General features: G+C 42.4%; 1 protein-coding gene and 1 non-coding gene across 2 annotated transcripts in view; both read right to left on the minus strand.

The window, feature by feature from the left end:
* Positions 1–26,439, minus strand: part of LOC145401062 (uncharacterized) — a 283,839-nt gene that overhangs the window by 114,697 nt on the left and 142,703 nt on the right. Inside the window, exons 6-7 of the mRNA XM_080273434.1 lie at positions 23,414–23,530; positions 21,332–21,477 (exon numbers count right to left, since the gene is read on the minus strand). Of these exons, the coding sequence (XP_080129560.1) occupies positions 21,332–21,477; positions 23,414–23,530 (263 nt within the window). The remainder of the gene's footprint in view (positions 1–21,331; positions 21,478–23,413; positions 23,531–26,439) is intronic.
* On the minus strand, positions 1,039–1,157 carry LOC145401143 (5S ribosomal RNA). The gene has a single exon (XR_013897555.1). It is a non-coding gene; the product is annotated as a 5S ribosomal RNA (ribosomal RNA).

Consider the following 26,439-nt stretch of genomic DNA (forward strand, 5'->3'; position numbering starts at 1 on the left):
ATGCAAAGGGCACTGTGACCTTTACCCCCTACTAAACCTCGTGTAGAAAGAGGTAAAGGGCTGACAATTGATAAAAGAGTAACTATGATCTTTCTATTGAGTAAAACAGTGCAAGTGGAATTGTAAATAATGTGTAAATAATGTGTAAACAGCAAGAAAGCAATGAATGTAAATATATGTGAACAGTGGAAAATAGTTTCATAAGTTACTTCAAGTGACAGTGCATAACACAGTGTAAATAAAATAGAAATGTAAATAACGTAAATAAAATAGAGAACGTAAATAGAAATGTAAATGAGTAGTATTATAAGAATACGAGTATATACCCTAGGAGTAATGAAAGTGAAAGTTTCACTCTAGCATGTCTGAATACTATGAGTTATGAGAGGGAAATTGAAAGTGACATTCACTCTCAATGCTAGTATACAGGACGAGAAAGTGAATGCTACGTATTTTACTGAAAGAAATTGAATCCCTACAGTGACAATAAACTAATACTACTGAAGGAAACTTATGGATAAAGACTGTAGATGTATATAAGTGTTATATAGTAATAGAAATATAAAGTGTGAAGGGTTTTATGAATAATAAATGACAGAGTACCAAGAGCGAACTAGCGCAAGTGCGACAGTCAGACGCGCTTGTAATTTTCATTGCTTTCACAGTTGTTTTTTTTTTGGAGTATGGATCCCAAACTACTTGAAAATCATAGAGTAGTGTTTATAGTGTTAATATCTGGTTGTGGTAATCATATTAGGGGTTGTCGGGAAGTGAAAAGTGGAGACTTCGTTACCCAACTTCAAAGGTCTCCACAAGTCCTACGGTAACCGACGAAGGCTCAACAAACATTCCAGGAGAAAGCTGAAGGTATGTGCCATAAGCATATGTAATTTTAATATTCTAGGACTAATAACTCATTCATTCATTCATTCATTGCCAGACGCCATGTATCCCACACGGGGTGGCCAAGGGCTTAGAGTTAATTGTTTTACAGGGAGGGGCACTAATCCTCCACCAACCCCACTTGACACGTAGGGATGCCAACAGCATCTGGTGTTCCCAGGCGGTCACCCATCCAAGTACTAACCAGACCCAACGTTGCTTAACTTCGCTGATCGGACGGGAAGCGGTGTACTCAACGTGGTATGGCCGTTATTTTTGGTAAATATTTTTTGAGAATGTGTCGGAGCCCAAATAACCCCGCGGCACATGCAAAACATTGGTAAACATGCCCGCGGTGTAGGGGTTAAATGCACTTACTCATCACACTACCTAAGTACTTAAATGCACTCACATTTTCCATTTCCTCCTCATCCAACCTCACTGTACATTCACTGACTTTACTTTTCTCGAAGACCATAATTTTACTCTTCCCTACATTAACTTTTAGATTTTGTGTCTTACATACTCTCCCAGACTCATCCACCATGCCTTGCAGCTCCCCTTCGTCTTCACTTAACAACACAGTATCATCTGCAAACAACAGTACAGGGAGTTTCCAAACAATACCCCTTCTCACTAGGGCAGCTCCAACATTCACTGCTCTACATTGTATCTCTTTTATAACCCCATCCATATATACAGACTGAACAACCATGGAGACATGACACATCCTTGCTTCAATCCAACCTTCAAATAAAAGAATTCACTCAGTTCACTATCCACACACACTGCAGCATTAGCACCCTCATACATACTCTTCACAGCATTCAACAACTTCCCATCTACTCCATACATTCTTAACACTTTCCAAAATCCTTGTCTATCCACCCTGTCATATGCTTTCTCCAAATCCATGAAGGCTGCATACAAATTCTTTCCCTTCTAGAGAAACTTTTCCACTAAAGATCTACGAATGAATATCTGATCTACACAACCTCTTCCCTTCCTAAAACCTCCCTGTCCTTCTCCAACTAATTCCTCTGTTCTTTCCCTAACTCTGTCAATAAGTATCCTACCATATACTTTTCCTTTTACATTAAGAAGACAAATGCCCCAATGATTACCACATACTTCTTTTTCCTCTCTTCCTTTGTACAAGGGAATAATTATACCTGACTTCCAATCCTCTGAGACTCTACCATCCTCCCAGGCCAATCTGCACATCTTCCACATCCATTCGACTACTATCTCTCCTCCATGCTTCAGCATTTCACCACACACTCCATCAATTCCTGTGGCTTTCCCCATTTTAACTTTCTTCATTGTTTCCACAACTTCCATCCTACTGATTTCTTCCTCTCATCTCACACCCCTCCATCTCCCTGTCATTTCCCAGCCACTTACACTTGCATTACATTCATTCTCTATGCTCAACAATTCTTTAAAGTGTTCCTTCCATCTGCTCACTTTTTCTCCCTTCTCCACTAGTAAACTACCATTTTTATCTTTCACTCCCCGACTAACTTCTTTGGCACCCTGTCTAACTCTCTTTACCTCTTTCTAGAACATTTTCTTACATTTCCTCCACTTTACACTCAAATTCCTACCAAATTCCTCATCCACTCTCTTCTTACTCTCTTACTAATCTTTTCACCTCTCTCTTCCTTTCTACATATTACTCTCTCTTCCATCTCTCAACTTCTTCCATGCCCCTATTTCTCATCCACTCCCTATATGCCTTCTTCTTTTGTGCCACAGCCTCTCTCACCTCTTCATTTCACCATGCTGTTCCCTACACCCCTTTTCATCTTCCCTTCAATCCACACACCACCTCAAACAAAAAGAGGTGAAGGAAATTGCTGAAAATGTGAGCAGTAGCTAGGAAAAGGATCCTCCTCTCACCACTTCCCTTGACTCGCCCGCTGCCATCCCCTCCACCTTCACTGCCCCACCTTACTCAACAGCCACCTTCCCCTCAACCTCCACAGCCTCACCTGACTCACCTGCTCCACCTGGCATACCTGCAACCCCCACCATAATGACTGATGCTGCGTTTCTTTGCCAAAGCCTAGAATATTACAACATTGACAACCGTTAAACATGCGTGGTGTGGCCGGTGAGGCGGGGGCCCTCTAAGTGTGTTGCCGCGCATTGGAACCCCTGCTATTGAAATCCATCAGGCCTGTTGTCTACTATTTTAAAGGTCACTGACCATATTTTTGCTATTTTAGCTATATTTGTAGTATATATCTTAAAATTTTTTCCTTTATTATATCTCTAAAGTTTAAAAATATCAAGGTTTGAGAGGGTCCCGCCCACATGTTGTTTTTCCCATAAGACTAGGTATTCACAGTAAGCAAAATCATAGTGTGCAAAGTCGTGGACCAGTCATCCACTCACGTACTGTGCGAGCCCACCGTATTGTCAAAACAGAGGAGTGTGGCCACATGCAATTTGCCACAAGGGTGTGCAGAGTAGCTCCATCTTGTGCAGCATTTGTGATAAGTGGATGCATATGAGATGTGGAGGTATTAACCCCTACAAGCCGGGAGTTTTCCGATGTTTCACGCTCCTCCCTACGGGGGATATCCATGACAGAAAAAAATACCCTTACTTCAAACCCTACTATCTGTCAAACTATAATGGCTTGAGAAAAAATTAAAGATACATATGACTCACCAACTCTTCCTCTTTCAAATAAAAGTATCTCCACGTCTACAGGTGGTCCCATCAATGAGTAAGGATAAGTTAAAATTCAAAGGGTGGCAGGAAGATGCTTGCAGCTTTACACTTCAACCAGTGTTGCTCCACACCCAAAACTGTGACGGCTATACATGTCAGACGGTGGTTAGGGGTTAAAGGTAGGGTGTGAAACAATGCTCATTTTCCATGTGCAGTATGTCAGCGACAGCATGCAGAGACTGTGAAGTGGGAAAGGATTGACCCTGCTGGAGTATCTTGAGTTTGTGGAGGAGTTTTCTTATTTGGTGGATATGTTAGGTGCTGGAGGTGGGGCTGGGGCTAGCTCTGTGGTTAGGATAGGGAGTGGTTGGAAGAAAATCAGAGACATGTCGCCTCTCTTGATATTAGGAGGGCTCTCCCTCCATGCTATGGGGTACTAGTAGGCAGAATGATAGGAGTGTAATGCTGTATGGATGTGAGATATGGGCAGTAATGGAAAAGGGTACAGAAATGATAACGATCAGATGAATGAGTCGTGCATCCTTGAATGAGAGGCCTGGAGGGGTGGTAGGACCATGAACGTTGAGCAAAAAAGATGGATGAGACTCAAAGATATCAGCACTGTGATAAGGAGTGCAAGCACATTGCAATGGCATGAGGATGTTGAGAGGATGGAAGCTTACAAGTGAATGTGGAGGGTGAGATGTGTGAACAATGAGGACAGGGTTACGAGAGACAAACTGAAAAACACCTGGGATGAGGCCACAGAGTGTGACCTCAGAGATAATGGACTAAACAGGGAAGCTGTCAAAGTTCAAGCAATGTGGAGAGTTCCCATTAGGTACCAAGGCTGACACATGCAAAGCATGTTGGAGCCTATACAAATGAATGAACAAAACAGCTGGTCTACATTCACCCTCTCATTCCTAAAACTCCCTTGTCTGCCTAATTCTTCAGTTTTCTCCTTAACCCTATCAAAAAACATTCTACCATAAATCATTATCATCATCATCCAGACATCCTTTCCCACCCTAGGGCAGGATGACGAGTAGCAATGTCCAGACAGCCCAAGTTTGTCCAATCCAATGGGCCACACTTCCATTCACTCATCATTCAAGCCCCTGGAATCCTGGCTCTATCTGAAATGCCAAAAACATTCACCACAATCTGTAGCTTCACATAAACATATCCAACAGAGTCAATCCGGACACTGTCATGTTAAAACTGGGTGTCAAATCCCTGATCATGCACTTCTCACAACACTCATCCACGCAGCTAGATCTCAAGTCAGTCCCCTAACCTCACCGACTTCCATACACCTCTTCCTCATACAGTCATCCATGATATCCCTTCACCTTGTCCTTGGCCTACTTCACCTCCTCCCTCCTTCAAATTTGCTTAAATACACCTTTTTCACCACTCTATTGTTATCCATTCTTTCCACATGACCATACCTTTTCAGTACACTCTCTTCGACTCTGGTGTCCACAGACTTCCTCACTCCCCATCTTTCACGAATCACATTATTTTGTATCCTGTCCACTCTCTGTACTCCACATACATTCCTCAACAGTCCCATCTCCACTGCTCTCACTCTTGACTTTTCACTTTCATGCCATACCATAGTCTCACATCCATATGTTAAAGTTGGCACTAACACTCCTTCATGTAAGCCTAGTGCAGCTGCAACACTAAAGCCTCTGTTTCTTATCATGGCCTTCATAGCACCAGCTATTTTCCTTCCTTGTGTCACTCTACTTTCCACTTCTTTTACACATTTTCCTCTCTTTTCTATCACTGTGCCCAGGTATTTGAACTCTCTCACCAATTCCGGTCTCGCACCATTCATTACCAAGGCCATCCCTCTCTCCATGCTTATTGTTTTTACTTCTCTCATCACCCCATCCACATATATATTGAACAACCATGGGGACACCACACAACCTTGTCGAATGCCCACACTGATTGTGAACCATTCACTTAAATACCCATTTACCCTTACAAATGCCTCACTGCCATCATAAAAATTCTTGACAGCACCTAGCAGCTTACCATCTACACCTTACATGCGCAAAAACTTCCACAATCCTTCTCTCTCTACTTTGTCGTATGCTTTTTTAGACCCATAAATACCATAAACACCTTACAGTCCTTCTCACAAGCCTTCTCCACTGTCTGTCTTACTGCAAATATTTGATCCACACATCCTCTGCCACTCCCAAAGCCACCCTGCTCATCACTCACTAGGACTTCTGATATCTCTCATACTTTCTCTACAATAATTCTTCATTATAACTTCCCTACAACACTGAATAAACTTATGCCATGATAATTCCTGCACTCACTATGCTCACCTTTATTTGTTTACAGGGGTACAATTATGCTTTTTTCCACTCTGCTGGCAGTTTCATTCATTCATGCCTTCTTACATATCTCCAACAAACACTTCATCCACTCTCTCCACTGCACTTAATCATTTCTGCATACACTTCATCAACCCCAGCTGCTTTCCCATTTTTCAGCCGCTTCACAGTGTTCTTCACTTGTGCAAGTGTCACGTTTCCTGGCACTGCATTCCTTCTCTGCACACACCCCAAAACCAATCATGTTTACAGTGTCTCTGCTCTCTCTATTCCCATTCACCAGGTTTTCAAAATGTTGTTTTCATCTGGTTCTTACTTCAACCTCATGGGTTAACACAGTACAGTCTTCATACAACATGAGATAGGTTATGCAGAACCTTGCGCAAAATCAATTTTGCACTACAACATGACATATTTACATGTAAAATAGGGGGGTAGTTTCTAGGAGCCACATATTTTTCATTAAAAATATATTTAAAGATAGGTTATTACAAATATGTCTGCCGTAAGACACCCAAAACGCGTGTTTACGTACGATCCCGTCGACTTGACCCATCAGTGTATTCTAACCTAACCGACTAGTTTTGCCCCCAGTACTCCCCATAAAAATTTTAACCACCAAGGATTGCCACAAAGCCTCTTGAAATTCCTCATCACCAATCATGTAAAAACTTCTAACCTAATCAACATGTGAATAATGGCCTCCTAGCATCAAGCATATTTTGCCAAGAATCACTTTGGGCAACCTCATTAACCCCTTAACCGCGGGTATTGTTTTGGTCTGACTGTCCTCTCCCGCGGGGGTTTCAGCCAAATGTAAACAAACCTTTAAACCTTAATAACTCTGCACAGAATAAAGCTAGAGAAAAAAATAAGGTACCATTAGAAAGTACTAACCTTCAGCTTTCCATTGATGTAGGTTTCATGACTTTGTTGACTTTCACAGGACGGGCAGAGCTGTCAGAAGTGAGGGGTGTAAAATCACTATTTTAAGCCCCACACACCAGTACCAAATGCCAACCACTCTCTCATAATAGTAATATAAACATATATGAACACTGTACATACGATAAACACCCACTCTGTGTTCACTGAGGTAGGTAAAAGGCACTTCACTGCAGCTGCGCCCGCACTTCACTGCGGCTGCGCCTCACTTCACTGCGGCGTCACCCGCTCACTGACGTTTCAGGCGATCTTTTCATTATTTCTAACTTCTAATATTATTTTACATATAATCTGGGCAATATACATTATATTTACACTGCACTTATTACTATATTGCATCACTGTCGCATCACAGAATTACACAAGTGCTGCAGATTCTCTTATTACAATATCACTTATTATACTGGCCAATATTTACATTTTTTTCTAGGCAAAATATCCCTTATTACTACATTATCCACTATACAATTATTGGTAAAGCACGTCACTGTCGCATCACTGTATATCACTGTCACTTTCAGTATTTACTCAGAGAGTGGTACTCGGCAAAGCACGGAGTCACGCAGAGAGCGACTTGGCATTCCAGGCACTGGTGTGTGCTCATTTTTCTCGTCCGAGGCCTCCGTGTGGTGTTATGACATACTCTGCAGCGGCCCTGTGACAACCTGCCGCCTGCTGTAAGAGGCAATTTCACAAGCTGGTGCCGGCTCACGTAACTGTGGCACTCAAGACGGTCAGGTTGTGTCAGAGTGTCGCCTAGGGATCATTGCCGTCACCTGACCAAATCGTGCAAGCAGCTGCTGCACGACAGTCTTGGAGAACTGTCTCAGGGATGGTTGCCTTATGCCCCCGACTTGTGTCTTGTAGAGGATGAAGGCGTTGAGCATGCACATATCGAGCATGTGCAGGCAAGCCTTCCTGTACCATCGGGTGTTTCTCCTGAGACAGTCGATTTTGCCAATCATCATATCAGACTTATCAACAAGTCTCATGTTGACATTGTAATCAATGACGGCATCAGGCTTCGTGATTGGCTCTCCCGTCCTGTAGCTGACCTTCCCAGTTCTCTGCAATTCCCCCTTGTGGATGGTGCTGATCATATTCACGACCTTCTTGTCATGCCACCTGATCGCCAGAAGCTTGTCTGACTTCTTCAGGTGCACATCTCCCTTGGATGAGGATGATGCTTCTGGGAAACTTGGCCACTCTTTCCTATAGCTCCATACAGTGCCAACAGTAACAATGCCGTGTTCAGCCAGGTATTTGGAGAGTTTCAGTGCTGTGTAGTAATTGTCTGTGTACAGCACATGATTACCACCAAAATACCTCTCCATCAGCACTTTTACAACGGAGCCAGAGAAGCCAAGGGGGTCTTTCCTGTTCACGTCCATTGTGCTAGCAGAGTAGATGACAAAATCCAGGATATACCCCGTCTCACAGTCACACAGCACAAAAGAACTTTATCTCAAAGCGGTGGCGTTTGCTGGGGATGTACTGCATGAATTTGAGACGTCCTCTGAACATTACCAGGGATTCGTCTATGACGACTTTCTGCATAGGACGGAAAAATCGCATAAATCGATCCCTAATCCTGTTGAGAAAATCCCTCACTTTCCACAAAGGGTCAGTTTGGGACGGGTTTCCATTGTCAGCGAAGTGCAGGTATCCTAGCAGCTGTCGGAACCAATCCCGTGACATATACTTCCCGAATATTGGGATAGAAGTAATGTCATCCACGAGCCAGTACTCCTCCAACTCATGTCTCTTGATATGGGGCATCAAAAACATTAGTGCAAAGAACACATACAGCTCTCTGATCCCGACAGGCAACCACGACACTTGCTTTGGTGAGCCAATAGGTCCCAGCCCTTCTGCTGCACACTGAGCTGCATACCTATTGGTCTCATCGCTGACATGCTGCACGATTTCGTCATCCATGAAGGCCAGGAAGTAGTCCACAAAATCATCTCCTGCGTTGCATGGAAAGGCAGGCTGTATTCCAGCATTTGTCATATCAAACGGCGGATTGTGTGGCTGAAAATCTGCACCATCAGACCAAACAAATGCATCAACCTTCCCTGTGCGTGGTTCAGCAGAAGTGGCAGGTCGCATTGCACTCGTTTCCCCGTGAGAAGGAGCTGAGGTGGAGGCAATGGGTGAGGCAATGGGTGAGGCAGGAGGTGAGGCAGGAGGCGAGTGGGAGGGGGGTGAGTGCGGGGGTTACTGACCTGGTGCGTGGTGAAACTTGACCCTTTCTTCCCCGCTTATCGCCCAGCTTTGCCCTCCAACTGCCACGCATCCCCTTTGTTCTAGGCTGGCCTGCCCTGCCTGCACGGCCTGCCTTCCCTCGCTTTGCAGGCTCTGGGAATTTGTATTCCTCAGATGATGTAGACAGGAGAGGGCACGGCAGAAGATGAAGATGATGTGAGGGCAATAGGGCTAGGGGAACGGGAAAGTGATGGGAAATGCTTACTAGGGCCTGGTGTAGGAGACGTAAGTCTGTGCTTCACTCCCTTCCCACGTGCAATACCAATTTTCCCCATAGGCGCCTTCCCTTTCCCAGAGTAAGTTGGGGGTGGTGGGGGGGAAACAACACGATCACTTTCATCACTGTCACTGTCAATGGTAAAGGGTTCACCACCAATCACTGCAAAATCGTCACTACTTGCTGTAAGTGTATCACTTTCACTGCCACAATCCAGAGTAGTACTTACAGTTTTGTCCAGCTCTGTTCTAATTTCTGGAGTGCTCAACCCCTTCTGCCTCGCCGTCGGCAGTTCCTTCACCGGTGTAGAGGTAGAAGGCACACTAACACTGATCACTTTCGAGGAGGAAGCGAGCGACGATGAGTCGGGACAGAGCGCCATTCTCACGCACAGAGCTGGACAGATACTGACTGATGCGGGTCAGAGCAGGGGTGGGGGGGGCCCCCTCGGGGTTGGAGGAGGGAGGTGTGGGATGGCTGGCATGAAAAGAACTCGACAGCTACTCTTGCGTGAGACAATTTGCGCACAGGAAAAACGCGCGGTGTTCAAAATATTCACGATCATTCCAGAATGACACCCGCGGTTTGGTCCAGTTTTGTCAATGTCATTCTGGAATGACATCCGCGGTAAAAAAAAAAAAAAAAAAAAAATGCAGCATGTGATGTGGTGTGTGGAAGGAAGAGAAGACGGAGGGGGGTGCAAGGAACAGCGTGGTGGACTGAAGAGGTGAGATAGGCTGTGGCACAAAAGAAGAAAGCATACAATGAATGGATGAGAAATAGGGGCGTGGAAGAAGTTGAGAGGCGGAAGAGAGAGTTATATGTAGAAAGAAAGAGAGAGGTGAAAAGATTAGTAAGAGAGAGTAAGAAGAGAGTGGATGAGGAATTTGGAAGGAATTTGAATGTAAAGTGGAGGGACTGTAAGAAAATGTTCTGGAAAGAGGTGAAAAGAGTAAGACAGGGTGGAAGTGAAGTTAGCAGGGGAGTGAAAGATAAAAATGGTAGATTACTAGTGGAGAAGGGAGAAAAAGTGAGCAGATGGAGAGAACACTTTAAGGAATTGTTGAACATACAGGATGGAAGTAGTGCGAGTATAAGTGGCTGGGGAATGGATGGGAGAAGGAGGGAGGTGAGAAGACAGGAAGAAATCAGTAGGATAGAAGTTGTGGAAGCAATGAAGAAAGTTAAATCGGGGAAAGCCCCAGGAATTGATGGAGTGTGTGGTGAAATGCTGAAGCATGGGGGAGAGATAGTAGTAGAATGGATGTGGAAGATGTGCAGATTGGCCTGGGAGGAAGGTAGAGTCCCGGAGGATTGGAAGTCAGGTATAATTATTCCCTTGTACAAAGGAAAAGGGGAAAAAGAAGTGTGTGGTAATCATAGGGGCATTTGTCTTCTCAGTATAATACGAAAAGTGTATGATAGGATACTTATTGACAGAGTTAGAGAAAGAATAGAGAAATTAGTTGGAGAAGAACAGGGAGGTTTTAGGAAGGGAGGAGGTTGTGTAGATCAGATATTCATTCGTAGATCTTTAGTGGAAAAGTTTCTAGAGAAGGGAAAGAAGTTGTATGTGGCTTCCATGGATTTGGAGAAAGCATATGACAGGGTGGATAGACAAGGATTGTGGAAAGTGTTAAGAATATATGGAGTAGATGGGAAGTTGTTGAATGCTGTGAAGAGTATGTACGATGGTGCTAAGGCTGCAGTGCATGTGGATGGTGAACCAAGTGAATTTTTCTCTTTGAAAGTTGAGTTGAAACAGGGATGTGTCATGTCTCCATGGTTGTTCAATCTGTACATGGATGAGGTAATAAAAGAGGTACAAGGTAGGGTAGTGGATTTTGGAGTGGCCCTGGTGAGAGAGGATAGTGTTTGGAAACTCCCTGTACTGTTGTTTGCAGATGATACTGTGTTGTTGAGTGAAGACTAATGGGAGCTGCAAGGCTTGGTGGATGAGTTTGGGAGAGTGTGTAAGAAACGGAATCTAAAGGTGAATATAGGGAAGAGTAAAGTGATGGTGTTTGAGAGAGGTGAAGTCAGTGAATGTACAGCGAGGTTGGATGGTGAGGAATTGGAAAATGTGAGTACGTTTAAGTACCTGGGTACTGTGATGAGTAAGGATGGAGGTTTGGAGGGTGAAGTGCTTGAAAGGGTACAGCAGGGAAGAAAGGTTGCTGGTTCTTTGAAAGCAGTGATAAGAAACAGGGAAGTGAGCATGGAAGTGAAAAAGTTACTACATGACAGTATTGTGATACCAACTCTAACGTATGGAAGTGAAGCTTGGACGTTGTTGGAAGGACACAAGTCAAGAGCGAGAGCAGTGGAAATGAGTTATTTAAGAGGAGCCTGTGGAGTCACATGGAGAGACAGGCTGACAAATGAGGATATAAAGAAGCATTGTGGTGTGGATGTGGATGTGATAGGAAGCGTTATAAGGAACACACTGAGGTGGTTTGGCCATGTGGAGAGGATGGAGGGTGAAAGACTGACGAAGAGAGTGTATGTGAGTGAGGTGGAGGGGGGAAGAGGCAGGGGGAGGCCGAGGATGAGATGGAGGGATGGGGTGAAGAGGTATATGAGAGAGGAGGGTGTGAGCTGGGAGCAGGGCAGTGAAATGGCGGGGGACAGGGCGACTTGGAGGTGATTTGTTTGTGGCTACCCCAAACAGGATTGAGGCGTCTGGCAATAGATAGATAGATAGAAACTGTTTTTGAAAGTCATTAGTCATCAACAATAAAGGAAAAAAAAAACTATACTGAAGTTGTCAGCAAGGAGTGATTGCATACTTCTCACATCTCAGATACACTTAAATGCAGTAATCATGAATAATAAACAAGTCAGCCATGCAGTATAATTTGGATGACAGTATACAGTGATTCACAAGAACTGAACCCACATCATTATCTTACCTACCTGTTTACATCAACACGTTGTGTCTTCACACACCATAAGAGCCGAATTTTCTCGACCAAAGATCGCCAGTTCTTAACAAAGGTCAGGCACAAAGCATTTTTTATTTATTTATTTATTTTTTTCACATGTTGCACCAAAGGCGAAAACATGAATTTTACTACTCCTTCATCATTAATTAATTTTTTTCCAACAAGGAAACTATCCACATCGTAAACACACCCGACTAATTGTATCTATCTGATCGTTTGCATTTAAGTTTCTACATCAGATGCCACTTCGTCCAACAATTTTAAATTTTCCACTGGAATAAATGCTTTTCTTGTGTTCATGGCACTTTCAGGGTGCTTAGGCATAACTAAAATTAGTCTGGATACACGAGCTCAGAGTTCTGAAAGGAAATGAGGAGCAAGGAAACAAGCAAGTAAACGCTTCTCATCACAGCGACGATCCACACAACAATGAGGCAGGCTGTAGCAGGTGGCTTGGGACATAGGTCAAGTGGGTCGGGTCACATCGAAAAAGCCAATCAACGACCAACAAAAGCATAAAACAAGAGTTGTAAACAAACGCAGTCATCTGGAAATCCAATACTGTACCTAAACGCACCCACTTCCCACAGTTTCTCTCATGCAATTGAGTGAATTTACCGTGCTATTACGTAATTATGGGAGAAATTAAATGCCCGTGTTATTGTAAGACTGTTGCTTCTTTTTGTCTTAAATCGTGGCTCAACTGTAATCTTCTACTTACATCCTTCACACTTTCACATTAATTCTGCTGTCACTTCTATATTACCACCCCTCTTTCCATAAATCTTTCCTACAAACATAAGGAGACGAATACCCTGCGAATGACACACTCTTCTCTTTCGCCTTTTCTTTTGCACAGGGGGACTACTACTGTATTTGCCGGTGTATAAGACTGACCTGTGTCTAAGGCTACTCCCAATATTTCCATACAAAATGTGGGTTTAGAGGTATACTCTGTGCATTAGATGAGCCCCAACTCTTTAGACACTGGGAGCTTGCTGCCCCCAGCAATCCCAGCCCTTTATCACTCTTCCAACTGACCAGCAAAGTGATACTATAAACACCTTGCTAAGCAACACAGCCTTTGGTTAGGTTTTACCTTAAACCATCTTCTTCTATGGGTTTTACAGGCTATCTACTCTGCATGTGCCATCTCTGATATCTAAATGGGTTATACATATAATATTCCAGTATTAACTCATACTGTATTAAAAACTTCAAATCACGCTACCATCAATTTCATACAATAGGTTAAAAGAGTGTTACATTTTATTAAAGTCGTCATATCAACTGTCAGTGATTAAAAACTTTCAAAATCAGTATCATCGACATCTGACATCATCAGTTCATCAACTTCATCCTGGGTTAAAGTTTGCAGTTCCTTGTCATAAGGATCGAGCTCTGAATCTAAAATGTAGGTTCAGCATCGGCTTCCTCTTCCTCATCCGCCCACAAAATGTCATCTTCTTTGCCATCCACTAAATTGGATATTCCATATTTCTTGAAAAAGTTGATGACTGTTTCCATAGAAATATCATTAAATGCCTTGATAATGAAATCACACAGAACATCCAGACCTGGAGCATTCATATTCCCACCTCCTGTATATGACGTTTTACCATTAATCATCCACTCATTCCATTGCTCACAGATGCAGTCTTTGAATGGTTTATTCAGACAGACATCAAGTGGTTGTAGTGGTTAATCCACCAGGAATAACAGCAATGTCACTACTGTTTATCAGTGGGCCCAGCCTCAGAGCTGGTAACCCTGTGCTCGGCGGCAAACAAGTTACAACCCATTACCCAGCCAGAAGCTCTCAGACTGAGATACATGCCGGTGTTAGTGGCATGGGCTCAACAGGTTACTCACCTTTCTTATGTCCTCATGGCTGTATCCATGGAGATATTTTTATAAAAATTTGCCTTCATATAGAAAACAAGTTGTGTTTGATGATGATGTTAGTACAGTAAGACATCACTATAATGGACTAAATGGGGCCCCAAACCATTCTGAAAAATGCAAAACTCCGATAAAAGCAACATCTGGACTTTCCCCTGCTAACCTGGATTTTTTCCGATATATCAGAGATTAGTCAGGATCGCATGAATGGTTTTTAAACTGTTTTGATTACCACTGCGCTACTGTACTGTGTTATAACTTCACTACATTAATCAAATGGTATATTACATATAATAATACTGTACCATACACTGATAAACATGTCTTTCATTTACCTTATTTTGGTGAACATATCTGAAGTGGTCAGGCAGTCTGGACTGCTTCTGGCTTTATAGAACTTTTCCCGATATGTGGGAATTTAGTCCGGTAGCTCCTTGAGGCCGATAACAGCAAATTCCGGTCTACTGAAGCCCTTTAAATCGAGGTTTTACTGTAATTTCAACTTTTTTTTTTTTAAGTACAGGCAAGTCATGGTTAATGAACAATCGCTTAACGAGAATTCGCTAATACGCGGTCTTGGAATTTGCACCACCACCTGTTTAACTCGTTAACTGCTCTATACAGCCTGGGCTGTTCCGAGTGCGACTACTCAATACAGCCCTGGCTGTGCAGGTGAACTTCGAGTATAGTGCCACGGTGACCAAGGTCGACCCATGCAAGCATGTTTGAGCCTTCAAAACCGAAACCGAAACCGAAAACCAAACTGTACATTCCAACAGGAAATCAGACACTTCGATGTTCATCCATGGCTTTACCAAGGTAAATATTGAACTAATACTTCATTACTACATACTTTGGCATGTGTTCTCTCAATTCCTAAGACAAAATTTGGCCTTTGGGAAATTTCATTTTTACCCCTATGTCTACACACCACGGACACCTCCAACAAACCATCATGCACAGTTAACGGGTTAACAAGCAGGTAACCCCCCCAAATCCCAACCTATGAGAATCGAGACGAGGGTATTTGTATTTCATATATATTAGCCCTTTATTTCTACTTAAAATTGTCTTTCACAAGTGTTGGTGGTCGGTGGAGGTTACTTGGCTGGTTGTTCATCCCATCCCTATTTTACCTATAACAGACGTATTGCCAGTTCTAGGTAAACATGGCCAGTGCACTCTGCCATGTACTTAAAAACTTACGGTATATGTATCTTTTAATTTAATTAATCATTTGCACTGATCAAGATGTGATAACTTTAATTCTTTGAGGCTGGAGGGAAGCAGCCGCCAAGTTGGCATGGACGTCAGCATTCATACTGCAGACGACGCTCCAATCCATCACACGATACTTACCAGTAACAGAGATAATAGTTGTACCGACATGGCACCGTAGATCCAAACTAACCCCTTCAGGTATGTTGTGAAGGAATACTTTCCATGGTGTAAATGGATAGTACCAGTTAGGTAGGTAAATTATGTGAAATCGACCAGAAGTAACCTACAGCTACACCATTCCTGAGTGGGGCTCATACCTCATGAGGTGGAAAGTGTTAAATGTACGCCGTACAGTATCAGGTGTAGGTGTATGAGTTTATAATGGTATTATGTTCATGCATAATTAATATTTCACCTCTTCATTATTAGTTTTCTGAAAAAAAAAACAGTTTCAGTGACTCCGAACTTGATTGTAAAGTACCTTCAGGGGAGTGTGACGAAATACTAAATCGGCGGTCATATACTGAATCAACACCGAATTGGCACTTTAAATTGGTAAGTGTTATTGATTTTATCACTATAGAGGTTCATACTCACCTAATTATCCGAAATCTGGTCAAATTTTTGTATTTAATTTTACCTTTTAAAAATCCGGATTCACAGCGAAAATGCGCTAAAATTAGCTGAAGTGTTTCCTTTTAGCTCAACAGCTTGCCTTGGCAGACTTCTGCTTCGTATAAATATTAATTTAACATTCAAATGCACTTATCTGCACTTTAAATCAGTATCTGTGCAAAACAGAAGTCTGTCAAGGCATGTTGGTGATCTAGAAATACCCGCTAACCTTAGCACATTTTCGTTCTGACTCATAATATTCTATCAATAGTTAAATTAAGCATAGTTTTTTGACCGAATTTTATTATAACTCGTCTATTACAGCGCTCCAATCGGATTGTGCTGGTGAAGGTTTATATGTAAGGGGTGGTTGGGATTTATTGCTCATGTAATGCCACTCAGGGATAAGTGAGGCTGGTCACTGTCATCTTAAATGTCAGGACCAACTTGCTTAGGCCTGGGCTCCTACGCTTCTCACGGGGCAACGTAGGATTGGACGATGAATGAATGAATGTATACTATCCTCTTGTATTAACCCCTTATTCCAGCTTAAAATGATAACAAAATTAGTTTTGGTGGTTTGGGGGGAGGTTGCTCAGAGGCCTTGCTCCCAAACCCTATTTTTCCCATAAGTTCTTCACTTCGTTTAACGAGAATTCGGCTAACAAGCAAAATCCTTGCTCCCAATTAGTTCGTAAGATCGGAACTCACCTGTACTGTATGTGCACTATATTCAGCGAAACAAGAGTCAAGGTGAGTGAGTGTTTGGCGATGGTCCCCATCACGTCTATGGATCCCATAACCACAGGAAGTAGAGGTTAGGATTTGATACCCAATGTTTAGGACAACCCCCAATTTTAGGCATTTTTTTGAGGTTCAAGAGTCATCTTATACAATGGCAAATACGGTATACCCGGCTTCCTGTTCTCTGGAACTTTACCCTCTTCCCAGGTCAATCTGCATATCTTCAATATCAAATCAATCACTATTTCTTACTTGAACTTCAACATTTCAGCACAGATTCCATCAGTTCCTGAAGCTTTGCCCATTCTGACTTTCTTCAATGCCTCACATTTCAATCACGCTGATTCTTTCTTCCTTTCTCACCTCTCTAATTTTCCTAGCTATTCCATTCATCCATCATCCAATCCTGCATTGCCTCATGATGAGCGTAAGAGCCCGGGGCTAGGCATGTTGGCCCTGACATTTAAGATGAAAGTAACCAGCCTCACTAATCCCTGAGTGGCATTATGTGAACAATAAATCCCACCTACCCCCTGCATATAAACCTTCACTGGCTCAATCCGTCTGAAGCGTAATAATTACACTAAAACCACCAGGGCCCAAAATTTGGTTATATGGTTACCATCCAGCATGGTAAATGGTTTCCTGCTGTACGGGAAAACATCTGGCCTGTAACTCAGTGTAAAGTCACCCACAGGCAGAAGGAAAAGGAGAGAATGAAGGAAACAAAGACGGAAGAGGGAGTGTAAAGTCACCCGTAAGCAGAAGGATGAGGAAAGCGTGAAGGAAAGACAGAAGTGGATGGAGGGACAGAAGGATGGAGGAGAGGGAAGGGCAGACATCCGAGAGCAATACTACAGTACACTGAGTGAGTGGATGGTTAGTGCCCCCATCTACCAGATTCCCAGCAATTCCCCAACCAAATTCACTTTCTTTTTATCTTTTATACTAACCACATCACATTCCTTACTCTATACAGAATACTTTGCTCTTTCTTTCACTGGGATTCTTTTCTTCCATCCACCATAACTACTTCACTTCCCTCATAGTTGTTCCTTTGTTAATAGTCACTTGTTATTTATTATTCCTCTCAGCTATTACCCTCCATTCTCCTCTCTAGTTCACCTAACATGCCACCACCACATAGACAGAAACCTCCACACCAGTCCCTCACTGCTCTTGTTAGCTGCATTCACAAGCATCCTTCTCCCAATAAGCATACTCAATCAGGTTCCTTCCAGCAGCTTCTCCAGATTCTCTATACCATTTATAATTCTTTGTCTATCTATCTATCTATCTATTGCTAGACACCTCAATCCCATTTAGGGTGGCCACAAACGAATCGCCGCCACGTTGCCCTGTTCTGCGCCATTTTACTGCCCTGCTCCCAACTCACAGCCCCCTCTCTCATATACCTCTCCACCCCATCCCTCCATCTCATCCTCAGCCTCCCCCTCCCTCTCCCCTCTCCATCTCACTCACATACACTCTCTTCGTCAGTCTTTCGCCCTCCATCCTCTCCACATGGCCAAACCATCACAGTGTATTCCTCCTAACGCTTCCTATCACATCCACATCCACACCACAACGCTCCTTTATATCCTCATTTTTCAGCCTCTCTCTCCATGTGACTCCACAGGCCCCCCTTAAATAACTCATTTCCACTGCTCTCACTCTTGACTTGTGTCCTTCCAGCAACGTCCAAGCTTCACTTCCATATGTTAAAGTTGGTATCACAATGCTGTCATGTTGTGACTTTTTCACTTCCATGCTCACTTCCCTGTTTCTTATCACTGCTTTCAAGGAACCAGCAACCTTTCTTCCCTGCTGTACCCTTTCAAGCACTTCACCCTCCAAACCTCCATCCTTACTCATCACACTACCCAAGTACTTAAACGTACTCACACTTTCCAATTCCTCACCATCCAACCACGCTGTACATTCACTGACTTCACCTCTCTCAAAGACCATCACTTTACTCTTCCCTACATTCACCTTCAGATTCCGTTTCTTACACACTCTCCCAAACTCATTCACCAAGCCTTGCAGCTCCCCTTTGTCTTCGCTCAACAACACAGTATCATCTGCAAACAACAGTACAGGAAGAGTCCAAACACTACCCTCTCTCACCAGGGCCACTCCAACATCTACTACCCTACCTTGTACCTCTTTTATTACCCTATCCATGTACAGATTGAACAACCACGGAGACATGACACATCCCTGTTTCAACCCAACCTTCAATGAGAAAAATTCACTCAGTTCACCATCCACACACACTGCAGCCTTAGCACCATCATACATACTCTTCACAGCATTCAGCAACTTCCCATTTACTCCAAATATTCTTAATACTTTCCACAATCCTTGTCTATTCCACCCTGTCATATGCTTTCTCCAAGTCCATGAAAGCTGCATACAACTTCTCTCCCTTCTCTAGAAACTTTTCCACTAAAGATCTACGAATGAATATCTGATCTACACAACCTCTTCCCTTCCTAAAGCCTCCCTGTTCTTCTCCAACTAATTCCTCTGTTCTTTCTCTAACTCTATCAAAAAGTATCCTACCATACACTTTTCCTATTATACTAAGAAGACAAATGCCCCTATGATTACCACACACTTCTTTTTCCCCCTTTTCTTTTGTACAAGGGAATAATTATACCTGACTTCCAATCCTCCGGGACTCTACCTTCCTCCCAGGCCAATCTGCACATCATCCACATCCATTCTACTACTCTCTCCCCCATGCTTCAGCATTTCATCACACACTCCATCAATTCCTGGGGCTTTCCCCAATTTAACTTTCTTCATTGCTTCCACAACTTCTATTCTACTGATTTCTTCCTGTCTTCTCACCTCCCTCCTTCTCCCACCCATTCCCCAGCCACTTATACTTGCATTACTTCCATCCTCTATGTTCAACAATTCCTTAAAGTGTTCTCTCCATCTGCTCACTTTTTCTCCCTTCTCCATTACTAATCTACCCTTTTTATCTTTCACTCCCCTGCTAACTTCACTTCCACCCTGTCTTACTCTCTTCACCTCTTTCCAGAACATTTTCTTACAGTCCCTCCACTTTACACTCAAATTCCTCCCAAATTCCTCATCCACTCTCTTCTTACTCTCTTACTAATCTTTTCACTTCTCTCTTTCTTTCTACATATAACTCTCTCTTCCGCCTCTCAACTTCTTCCACGCCCCTATTTTTCATCCATTCATTGTATGCTTTCTTCTTTTGTGCCACAGCCTATCTCACCTCTTCATTCCATGACGCTGTTCCTTGCACCCCCTCCATCTTCTCTTCATCCCACACACCCACCACATCACATGCTTTGTCCTTTCATATATGAACTACTTATAACTTTCTTTTCCCTAAACATACTGTACTCACTGGGGGGGGGGGGGAAGTATTTTTTTTTTTTTATTTTTTTTTTTTAATGCCAGGAAGAAGGAGCCAAAGGCCACGAGCCCACAATAACTGTTCCTTCCAAGAGAAAAACAAAATACAAGAGACTGCCAAATTCAAGATACGATCATTTCGAGATGCCTGGACACACTGCGTTTGAAAGACTGGAGATCATAGCTACCAGGAAATAAAGACAGAGGGAGATAGTTCCAGAGCTGACCTGTTGTAAATGAAAGACTAAAAGTAATGGTTAACTCTTGCATTAGAGAGTTGGACAGAAAAGGGATGAGAGTTTGCTGCTAGACGGATGTTACGCACCCATCATAGAGATGGAGGAAAGCAAGCAGACAGTTCAGAGGAGCAGTGACCATTGAAGTAGCAAAAGAAAAGAGATAAAGATGCAAGATTGCGGCGAAGAGACAGAGGTTGAAGGGAGCCAGTAAGAGGAGGAGAGTTAATGAGACAAAAAGCCTCTGACTCCACTCTATTGAGAAGAGCTGTATGTGGGGAGCCTCCCCACACATGAGAGTTGTACTCCATACAGAGGCGGATAAAACCACTGTATAGAGTCAACAATTGTGCAGGGGTACAGAAGGAACGGAGTCGGCTTAGCACACCCAATCTCTTGGAAGTAGATTTTACAAGCGATGTAATATGATCTTTCCAAGATAAGTCCCGAGTGAATGAAACCCCAAGCATGTTCCATGATAATGCAGGATTAAGTTGAATATTATTAAACATTAGTGGGTACACCTGTGGAAGATTTTGTCGGGTTGACAGGTGTAAGAACTGAGTCTTTGATGCATTAAAAACAACAAGATTATTTTTACCCCAGTCAGAGATACGAGCCAAGTCAAACATTAGGTGTGCTATAGCCTCATCCCTTGTTTGTTGAAGTAACTGCTGAGATGGACACTGCGAGAACTGAATGAAAAGGTGAAGGGTGGAGTCATCAGTGGAAGAGTGGATAGGGTTAGATGTACAGCTTAGAAGGTCATTGATGAACAAAAGGCAGAGAGTTGGTGATAGGACAGAGCCCTGAGGAACACCACTGTTGATAGATCTAGGAGAAGAATGATGGTAGAGCAGTTGTCATTATCATCATGGTTTATAATTAAAATGTATAGTTACAACATACTTGCAGATCTACATGTGCCACAGATAATAAGGGGTTCAGGTTTGCCACTTTTGTTGCGGTTCTTGGATCCATTACAGACCTTGCAACGAGGGCCCACCTCTGCTGGCTTTTCCTCCTTTGGTTCATTTGTCTCTTCAACTGATCTCCTGCAACAAGAATAAAGAAACTGCAAAAATGTGAATTAGCACACACATACCAGTACCACAACACATTAGATTCTCTATGTAGGTGCCCCCAGTACTAAAAACTGTCAACAAATATGAAGAATTAATAAAACAAGAAATAAACAAACTGATAAAATAGCCTGATACTATGATAACTTGGCTGAGAAGTATCAATATACAGTAATTCTGCTGGAACATCCTTTTGGCCTCCCGACTTTATTTCACACATATTGTAAGTACCATGCTGTATTACAGTAGGTTAGATGGCAAAAATATTAAAAACTATTCTATCAATCACCATTCAACAACAATGATGAGAGAGAGAGAGAGAGAGAGAGAGAGAGAGAGAGAGAGAGAGAGAGAGAGAGAGAGAGAGAGAGAATCAGTCAATCCCAACAAAGCCCCTGGCTCCTACACTCCTCATGGGGCAACATAGGATTGGATGATGGATTGATGGATGGATTTTGTGATGTACAGCTTTCACACAATATTTCCAATTGGCATGTTTGTGTTTGATCAGTCTCTTAATACAATTATGGAAAGTCCTTATGGATTAGGCAAGTTGGTCCTGACATTTAAGATGAAAATGACCAGCCTCACTCATCTCTGAGTGCATTACATGAGCAATAAACCCCAACCACCCCTTGGATACAAACCTGCACTGGCTCAATCTGATTGAAGTGCCTTACTTACCCAATAAACCACCAAGTGCCATAATCTGGTTATATGGTTACCATCCAGCATAGTACATGGTTTTCTGGTGTACAGGAAACCATTTGGCTTGTCACTAAGTGTAGGGTCACCCATAGGTAGAAGGGAGGGGAATGAATGAAGGAAAGACAGACTGAAGAGGGAGTGTCATGTCACCCACAGGCAGAAGGAAGAAGAAAGAATGTAGGAAAGAAACACAGAAGAGGAATGAAGGAAGAGGGGAAAGGGCAGACACCCAAAGCAGCACTACTCTGAGTGAGTGAACGGTGGGAGCCCCCAAAATGAACATTCATTCATCCATCCATCATCTAATCTTACATTGCCTTATGAGGAGTGCAGGAGCTCAGGACTAGGCCAGTTGGTCCTGACAGTTAAGATGAGACTGACCAACCTCACTCATCCCTGAGTGGCATTACATGAGCAATAAACCCCAACACCCCTTGGGTATAAACCTTCACTGGCTCAATCCGATTGGAGCGCCGTAATTACCCACTAAACCACCAGGTGCCAAAATTTGGTTAAATGGTTACCATCTAGTACACCAAATACTTTCCTGGTGTACAGGAAACCATTTGGCTTGTCACTCAGTGTAGAGTCACCCACAGGCAGAAGGAAGAGGAAAGAATATCAAAAAGAAATTGTCCGTCCCAAAAACATGAGTGCACGTACCAGTTTACGATGTGACCACGAGTCTTTCCTGCTTCAATACTCACACAAAATAAAACATACTGACAATCCACTATGCCCTCACCATAATGCCATCCATCACACTGCAAAATACTAATCTTATGCATTTCACTTTAAATACACAATCAGTCTTTCAATACAACTTCAAAAAATCTCTGGTAGTGCATGAGTGAAGTAACCAGTTTCTTGCAGTCCACCTTTGGCACCTCTATAAACTACGTAAAGCCATAAGGCATGGTTTCTGCTCACCCTCTAATCTTACCTTAGGCTGTCACTGCCAGGAATTCACACCAAATTCAGACCTGCTGTTCAATGTTAAGGTTGTTGTGCAAAGCTTTTCACACTGCAGAAGAATCTGATGAAGATGTTACTTTTGCTATCCGAAAATCCTTCAAACTACCATAAAAAAGTCTTTGTTCAGTGTGAAGCTCTGGCTACAGCTATCTTTAAGTCAGAGTCAAGGGTAAAGACTAATAAGAAAGTAAGATTCAATATGTGCATACAGAGTAAAAATACTCACTCTGTTCCCTCTTCCTCTGACTCAGAGCTAGCACCATCAGATCCTAAAGTGTCTGGGATGACAGGAGATGCTACTACTGAGGCAAGTGGCATCGTCTTCAGGGCCTGTGATGAGTACCTGAGTAAGGTATAACAAATACAGATCAATTAGCATCTCTTTAATCCACAAACTGGGACATTTCTACTTTGTAAAAAAAAAAAAAAAGAGGTTGCTGATATATTGTTTAAACACCTTTCATGTTCTTCAAGTTATCAAAGCATTTGCTGTATACTCCATTGGGTGGTGGTGATCAACTAGTGACAAAATTGCTCTGCTATCCAAAATGATTAATGTTTAATCCCAGGATGATGCATGAACGGTTATTTGATTTCACTAAAATATACATTACTAAGTCCCCCTACCCCCATGCTAGTATGCAAGTCCTGAATCTGACAGCTATAACATTTACTGTAATCACTATGGACAATGGGTATTAGCATCAAAGTGGTAACATGAAGGACTGCTGGACCTCAGGGAATGGACTACAATACTTATGCCTAAAATCACTCAATCTATCTCTCTCTTTCCCTCTTATAAAGTGTGAGGGCAGTATCGTGAATTTCTTTACACTGGTGGAGCACTAGGACACCTGCGTAAGTACAACAGCTGGCTTAGATGTTACCTCCTACCTCCATGGGATATTTGGGTGAAAGCACCAGCCTTCTTAACTTTTGCAATACTGAAGAGGTTCCCTTACTGGCTCCTCAGCTTTTAACCCCTTAACCGCGGGGAGTCACTTTCATGAGGCTCGGGAGCAAGGGATCATATCGCGGGGCATCACTTTTGTGATTCTGTGTTATTTTGAATTCACCTGGGCATTCAAGTGGTGGCTTGTATCATCTATCAGTACTACCAGTGTCCAGCAATACTCAGTTCTGCTAATGTCACATGTACTCCCATCCACTGTTGACAATTTAGCCATTTTTCTCCTGTCCTTGACTCTCCCCCTCCTTACCTCCCCTCCATTACCCACTTCTCCCGCCTGACCAGCTGCACTGCGCTACACAAATGCTGGACGGATTTTTCCACTCATTTTATCCATTGAAATGTGCCCGTTGCCTTATTCTTATACAAAATAATATATAAAAGAAAGAGAAAAGGTAATTGATACTGTCATACATCTGGAATGGGCTAATTATCACCTGGCACCACCTCACGTGCACTCGTTCGCTAATTTTCCCTGTTTATTTCCCATTGAAATATGCCGTATGACCTGTTCTCATAATAAAAATATATATATAAGAAAGGAAGGGAGAAGCCTTAATTGATATTTACATTCACCTGGAACTACCTAATTTATTATGTATTGTCTAAATTTCCTGTCAATCATTTCATAGCGTATATGTTAGCAGCTGTCACCACGCTGACAATGGCAGTCCTTCACTGCCCCTATGCCACAGCATTCAGTTTACTGTCATCTTTCAAGGTGAAACCAACTCGGATTCGCGCCTGTCCAATTCCGCGCTTTTTAGCCCCATGCAAAGGGCCCTGTGACCCCTACCCCTACTAAACCTCGTGTGGAAAGGGGTAAAGGGCTAAGTGACTCTGCTGTGGAACGTGAACTGGTTAATTTATCAATGATAATGATGGACAGCAACTATGATCTTTCTGGTGACTTTAAAAGAGTGCAAGTGGAAATGTAAATAATGTGTAAACAGCATGTGAAATCAATGAATGTAAATATAACTGAACAGTGGAAAATAGTTTTATAAGTTACTGCAAGTGACAGTGCATAACATAGTGTAAATAAAATAGAAATGTAAATAATGTAAATAAAATAGAGAATGTAAAAAGAAATGTAAATACTGTAAGTAGTAATATAAGAATACGAGTAAATATACTAGGAGTAATGAAAGTGAAAGTGAAAGTTTCGCTCTAGCATGTATGAATACTGGGAGTAATGAAAGTGAAAGTGACAGCTTCGCTCTCTACGCTAGTATACAGAACGAGAAAGTGAATGCCTGGAGTGAAAATAAGCTACTAGTACTGAAAGAAACTTATAGATAAATATTTTATATATAAATAACTGTAATACAGTACTAGGGATATAACGTGTGAGTGTGTTTATAAATAATAAATGACAGCTCCGCCTCAGAATACCATGAGGGAACTAGCACGGGAGGAAAGCTCGTATGCGCTCGTAAGTTACATTGCTGTCACTGTTTTTTTTTTGGAATAAGGACCAAGCTACTTGAAATTCATAGAATAGTGTTTGTAGTTATAATATCAGGCAGTGGTAACCATATTACGGGGTATCGGGAAGTGTAAAGTGAAGACTTCGTTACCCAACTTCAGAAGTCTCCACAAGTCCTACAGTAGACGACGAAGGCTCAACAAACATCCCAGGGGAAAGCTGAAGGTATGTGCCATATGCATATATAATTTTAATATTCTAGGACTAATAGCTGATTTTTGGCAAATATTTTTAAAAAGTCAGTCGGAGCGTGAATATCCTCACGGAACACGCAAGGAGCGCAAAAACATCCACGCGGTGTAGGGGTTAATTAATGTGGAATTTTGATTATTCTATCAGGTCTACTGATTCATTAATCAAAATAACTGATCTTGACAGTCAAACACCAAGGTCATTGTATCAAAAAAAAAAAAAAATAAAATAAATAAATAAATAAACAAATAAATAAATAAATAAAGTCGAATAAAATGATGTAACACTTCCTCTAAAAGAATCTCCTCCCTAAGGCTAGCCATGGTACAGATGATGCTTTTTATAGGCTTGAAGCTAAACCAAATACAGTGAACCCTCAATCATCCATTGTAATTCAGCCACACCCTATGCTGAATAAAGTGAAATGCCAGATATTGCATTGTACCCCCCATCAGCTCAACATTTGGCATCAAGTAGGATACTGCTTTACTATCTCAATCCCATATCCGAAACCTTTCTCATGGGTAAAAAATTAAAATCAAGCATAAAATATGATATAGTACTGATAATGTACATTCACAAGCACTAATTTCTGCTGAAG

Source organism: Coenobita brevimanus, chromosome 54, assembly GCF_032717465.1.
Source record: "Coenobita brevimanus isolate Jiangsu-jjx chromosome 54, ASM3271746v2, whole genome shotgun sequence".
In the NCBI taxonomy this organism is placed as follows: Eukaryota; Metazoa; Arthropoda; class Malacostraca; order Decapoda; family Coenobitidae; genus Coenobita; species Coenobita brevimanus.